At 39.1% G+C, this 6,471-nt stretch overlaps 1 protein-coding gene across 1 annotated transcript; it reads left to right on the top strand.

Annotated features, from left to right (window-relative positions):
* The first annotated feature begins 3,411 nt into the window (after positions 1-3,411).
* Positions 3,412-5,868, top strand: LOC149193024 (thioredoxin H-type-like). Its single transcript, XM_089406519.1, has 3 exons — positions 3,412-3,584; positions 4,635-4,757; positions 5,408-5,868. The coding sequence occupies exons 1-3, from the start codon at positions 3,501-3,503 to the stop codon at positions 5,567-5,569; spliced, it is 369 nt and encodes a 122-aa protein (XP_089262645.1). The 5' UTR covers positions 3,412-3,500; the 3' UTR covers positions 5,570-5,868.
* Positions 5,869-6,471: the final 603 nt, after the last annotated feature.

Consider the following 6,471-nt stretch of genomic DNA (forward strand, 5'->3'; position numbering starts at 1 on the left):
TCAGCTCATAAAACATCTCCATGTCACACTAGCAAATCTTCCTACACAACATTCCTACCTTGGCACTCCTCATTGGATGCCCATAAGTGACACCTCTACAAGTGCTCCTGCATAATGTCCCTGCATAAGACTGCCATGCTCCATGTCTCCAACCTGATGTCCATGACTAAGTTTCCCATGTAGTCCAACTAAGTAGACTCATCACAACAATCGGTCATCCCCATCCAAATCTGCAATCTTCGGTCGAGTGAACTCGGTCACCCAACCATATCATCATCATATCATGAGTCTCTTCCATCATAGCTTCCCCACTAAAGGTTCCACCAAGACTTGCTCTTGGTCTCGGCCATGAGAAGTCCACCCAAGCATCATCATACCCAATTGTGTGCCCTTCAATCTGTCCATGAGTCATGCTGAGCACTTAGCTAATTCTCCATGTGGCTAAAGCATGACCCAATCCTCCGCAACGATCATCATGTTCCTCCCTTGTCACGGGCCTTTGTACCTTCTATCATAAGGTCACAAACAACCCAACAAGTCCTGCAATAGTCAACAATCCTTGCTTCTCCATACAAGGTCTCATCATAGTCATCCATGGTAAGATCCTCCCTAGCATCGGCAAATTGACTTTTCCCTTCCCTACATACAGTCCATCTACCAAATGCTCAAGTGAAACACAAGTATCAATAGTACTTACATCATCATGAGGCTCCTCCATGTGAGTACCCTCATCCATCCATGTCTGCAAACTGCACGATCTTGGTCCAACTTGATCAATCTCAAGTTTATCCTCCATCATTCTCACGTCTGCAACATCCTTGGTCATCACAGCTTCCTCTTCCTTGCCAGCACAATCTGCAACTTCATCTTACTCCATTGTCCAACCAAGTTGAAGAAGTTTGTCTTCAACATTCTTTTCCAAGACTTCAAGTTCCTTTCGAATCTGAGGATTCTCTTCTTTCATCCACTTCAACTTGTATAAGGTAAGCAAGAGCTTCCCTTCGCATTCTTCCAAACCTGCCATGCTTTGTCGTTCAGCTTGGTCCAAGCACGAAGCTTCTCCTCTGCTAAACCTATTTCACCATTCACCTGAATCACCCTGATATTCCACCTGTTACCTGCAAAACTTGAACTCCCTTTCAAGTCTTCGGTCTTCGTAGAATCAGCTCCTTGATTCAATTCACCAGCTCTAATACCACCTCTCACGAAGTGCAGGTGTGTATCAGCTTCAATGCTTCAACACCAGCACCAACTCCCCGACACTAGCTCTGATACCACCTGTCACGCCCCTACACCTGCGGTAGTCTTTCAACCGCTTATAGCAAGGTGCGACACTACCAATCGTTTTCTTTTCACCAATACTTATGATTGTAGACTACGCCTAACATTCCACTTATCCTACTTAGTTTGTGTTTCGCAACCAAGAATTATTAATTTGTTTCTTTATACAAGTGAAAGCCCAGAACATTCACATAACCAGCATTATACAAGAGAAATTCATAACAGTATAAAGGGAGGGGCAACTCCCTGCAATATGAGTCTGCCTGAATCAATATATTATACAATCTTCACTTTTACAAAGTACAAGTTAAATCTTGGGAAACCCCAAATTTACACTTAGCCAATTTTCAACTTCGGCAAACTCGGTTGCCCAGCTCGTCGGCACCTCCACACGGTCGCCGCACGACTCACCAACCCTTCATTCACCTCGTCGCACGATCGTGTTGTTTGCCCAACTTGGGCGCGCCTCTAAGTCGCCACACACGAGCGTCTCTGCACGAGTCGCACCTCCGTTCACAATCTCAACACTTCACCAAAAGTCACACCGTGCACACTTGCATGACAGGCGGGCACTCACCCGAGTCACCCAAGAACCCGTGCCAAGTCGTCGCACAAGCTAGGCACCCACACCTTTGTTTCACCATCGGGCGCTCCTTCACACAACCTGAGCGCCACACCCATGCACACCCCTCTCCAACCAGCGAGCGACCTCTACCTGCGACCTTCACCCAAAACCAAGATGGGTGTTTACCTCCGTGCGGCCTTGCCAAAGAATGGGCACATCACCAAAACTGTGCCTTCCTTCTTTGCTGCGTCCGCACCTTTGATCTGCGCACTCTTCACATGAGCGAAGTCATTGTGTGTTGAGCAGTGTCAAATGAGCTTTGCGCCTTGTTAGTTTATACGAGTGGTAGGGCGAGGTCTTGGCTGCCCAACCGACCTGCCCATGCCCTCAACTTCATCGCAAAAGCCTTCAAACATGTGTTGGCCTTGATACTTTGTAGGTCGGCCCATGGGTTGAGCGTTCATGCTCCCCACGCATCTATAAAACTGTCGCTCCTCCTCTTATGCACCCACATTATAACATATCGCCATCGCATCGCAGGTCCGAGCTCGCACTTCATCGTTTCAAGCTGTTCGTTCGCACCTCCAACCGCTCTCCTTTGTTCGGTCGCGGTCGCACTTCATGCCGAAGCGCGCATAAGGACTACAGGTCCTTACAGGTACCCACTTCCAACCTCCTCACCTCCGAGCTACACCATCAACATACACCCACATAGCCGCAACTTTGTTCGACTGTAACACACCAACATCAAGCATTGAGAAACCTCCTTTCTTCCATTACACAGTTACCTCGGTACCCACTTTCAACCTCCTCACCTCCGACCTACGCCAACGACATGCACCCACACAACCGCAGCTCAATCGACTATATCATGCTAGCATCATGAACTGAGAAACCTTCTTGCATCCATTGCACATTTACCTCGATACCCACTTTCAACCTCCTCACCTCTCAGATATGCAAGCAACATGCACCAAATATAATTATTAATTCAAAAAATGTTTTCATATTATTAAAAAATAAAAATTTATAGATGATTTAGAGTTAATAAAAAAAAAATATTTTCATATTATTAATTCTAAATCATTCATCAATTTTTAATTTTTAAAACATAATAATTTCGAAATTTAATTTTAGAGATACTATTTTGAAATAGTAATTAGAATAATGAAATAAGTTGGAGATACTATTTTGAAATAATAATTAGAATAATGAAATAAGTTTAGAATTCAATTTAAAATATTTATCTTACTAATCTATAAACGATAAATTAATATATTATTTGGTAAATGTTAAAACCAAATAAAAAGAAAAGCAAATGAATCTTCCAACCATCCATACTAAATTTGATTAACAAAAATTATCGTGTGAAAGGTTTGTTAAAACAAATTTAATAGAGAATGAAAGCAGATGGTCGAGCGAAGCGTATGCCTAGGACGTGGCCACCATTAACCCCAAATTCCCATTCCATTAGTGAGAATATGCTTCGAGTTTGTTGAGTTAACTTTATTTAAAAATCCAAAACAAACTATAATGTTGAACAGAGTAAACTTGGCGTTCGGACGGTTGCTCGGGCTATAAATTGGCCACTGAGGAATCGAAAAATACAGACACAAAGCATTAGAAGATTCGTTGTTGAGAAGAGTAAGAAGAGATGGCGGATGAAAACGTGTTTGCTGTTCACTCTCCAGAGGAATGGCGCTCCAAGCTGCAGGAGGCCATCGATACTAAACGTTTTGTAATTGTCCTTTTCCAGTGTTTACAGAGTTGATGTTGTCTTCTTTTCTTTTCGTCTTTTACCAAAATTTGTCTATGGATTCTGTGTGTTTACTGGTGGAATTGAATTCCAGGAGAAATTAGTATTTTTTCGGTTGGTTGTCTAAATATTGGTGACAGTTCAGAGTTCTTTTTTAATAATCATCTTTTGGGTGGAAATAATGGAGTGAATTTGCAAATTGTCTTTTCTCTGCTATTTAGGGGGGAAAGACACCACAGATGGCTAATTGAAGGCTGAAATTTCACTGATAAGATCAGGAAAATCTCTTTGCAAGCCGAAATTTTATGGATCTGATCATTCTTTAATGCATTTCTTTTTTTCCTTCGGCCTTGGATAAGGTTTAGTGCTAGTAGGATGCTGTCCCAGGTTCGAGTCCCCCTGATAAAGACCTGCTTTAGAGTAGAAAAGTGACTCTGCTGATGTATACGGGAACGACTCTACAAAGTGTGTTTAAATTTTTTGAAAAAATAGTTTGTTGATGTGAAGTTTGATAATATAAAGGGAATAGCGTTTCTGTGTGCATGAGAATTTCATTATTTCATGAGAGTGTGCAACAGATTTTGACAAGCGCTTCTGCGAAGTTTTTTTGGTAAAGTAATTTTACTTTTTGACCTAAAATTGGTCTAATTTGAGTGTTTGTTTTCTTTGTAATTTGAGTGTTTGTTTTCTTTATAGGAATTAAAGGTTATCTATTTTGTTAATGATTACTGCCCGCCTAAGTCCTGTTATTTTTATTTGGACGTCTGAGAAGAATAGTGATTATTTTCTGTATTCCGAGCATGTGTAGAAATTACATGTGACTTATTTTGTTCTATGATTATAGTGGTAAGGAATTCAAATGTAAAGTATTTGTTAATTTTGATAGCTTCTACTTGTTTAACTCATTTTATCACTTAATGTTGACGCTTGAGGAGAAAAAAAAAAAATTGTATTTGACAGACCAATGACCCTGTGACAAACAAATTTTCCCTCAAACCTCTAAAAGCAGTGCATATCATTTGTTGTATTCAGGTGGTGGTAGATTTCACTGCGACATGGTGTGGACCTTGTCGATTCATCAGTCCAGTGTTTGTTGAGCTGTCAAAGAAGTTCCCAGAAATATTGTTCTTGAAGGTTGATGTGGACAAATTGAAGGTACAGTTGGATGGTATATCTTGGACTATTTTGAAAAGTTGTAGTTTAAAAATTATGTTTTTTTTTAAGTTAGGGAAATTCTGGTCATATTTTGAAAAAATCAGGTCGGATTTTTGTAAATCCAAGTAAAAGTTGTCAATATTCATAATTTTAAGTGCTCTAGAAGTTTTTGATGGAGCTGAATCTATTTCTATCATCAAAAACATGATTCAAACACGGCATCTACAAGATTTTTTGAAATTTTTTTTCAAATTCTAACTGTCCGGGTAATTCCTCCACTTTAAACTCCTTTTGAAAATCTGGAACTCTCATGTTTGTCAGATTCTGGGATTCCATTTAAAATTCCAAAATCTGCAATTAAATCAGAATAACTATAAATTACTTGTCCAATAGATTTAACTTTAAGACCTTGATCTCTCATGTTTGTCAGATTTTGGGATTCCATTTAAGATTCCAGAATCTGCAATTGAATAAGAATGGGCATAAACTGCTGGTCCAAAATATATTTAACTTCAGGACATATTTATAGTATCTCTAAGCTCATTTTACCAGACAGAAAGCTGGTAAACTGAGAATGATTGCTTAAATGAATCAGATTAATCAAAATAAATCAGTTTAATGAAAACACGCCTCAATATATGATTTTGCAGGATGTCGCTAATGAGTGGCAGGTGCGGGCCATGCCTACATTTATTTTTATCAAGGATGGAGAGGCCATTGATACGCTCGTGGGCGCAAATAAGGAGGAACTGGAAAGGAAAGTTGCATCCCTTGCTACTGAAGCAGCCGCTGCCGTTGCTGCACGAGTTTAAGCGGTTTTTTTTATGCTACATGATTAAGCGTTGTTTTGATATGCTACATGGTTATACCATTTCTCTTAAATAAAACTCATTAGGCGATATATCGGTGTGGTTAGGCTGCAAATGTTTAAATGTCCATGTTGTCCGGGATTGTTGTTTTCGACTCGATTCTGTTCGAGTCGATTCTGAAGGAAACAATACCATTCGAAATTTTATTTATATGTATTCTTTCATGCCTGTACTGAGAGAAATAGGCATGCCACTGTGTAGGGAGGATCTTTGAAAATTGGTCGAAGGTGATTGAATTTAGAAAATTGGTTGATTGAATTTAGGTTTTTATAAAGATTTATTTTGTGGATGTTTTTTTTGAACTAATCAGTCTGATTCATCATGATGATAAGATAGTTTATTGTTATTTTTTAATTAAATTAATTAAAGAGAAAGATGATGACTCATGAATTGGTTGGAAAAAAAAGAGAAAGTTGAAAGATTGGAAAGCTATTTTTTAATGTGAAAAATATAAAATAATAATAAGTTGGATTTTAAAAATAATGCTTATTAAAGTCATATAATTAATAAATTAACCATTAAAAAAAAAAATACTAATATGATAAAAGAAATGAAAATAAATAAATAAAAAATATAATATAGTGATTAAATTAATTATTTTAATAATAAATGAGACAGGTTGGTATGCGAAGGTGGGAAGAGAGCGGAAAACCAGGGTTGAGGGTTTCTACGCGAGATTTTCTCCATGGACGGGTGCAGAGGAGGGAGCTCCACTCCCTCCTACAGTGAGGTAGTGGTTAACAAGAGCAAGACACCTCCAGATTCAGGCAGAGGTAACACGATGGAAGGAGGAAAAAATTGGGAAGAGGAAACAGAAAGTAACAAGGAGAAGGAGAAGGATGGCA

Source organism: Pinus tabuliformis, chromosome 2_2, assembly GCF_031772625.1.
Source record: "Pinus tabuliformis cultivar Carrire ecotype Pingquan chromosome 2_2, CPIR1, whole genome shotgun sequence".
Classification (NCBI taxonomy): Eukaryota; Viridiplantae; Streptophyta; class Pinopsida; order Pinales; family Pinaceae; genus Pinus; species Pinus tabuliformis.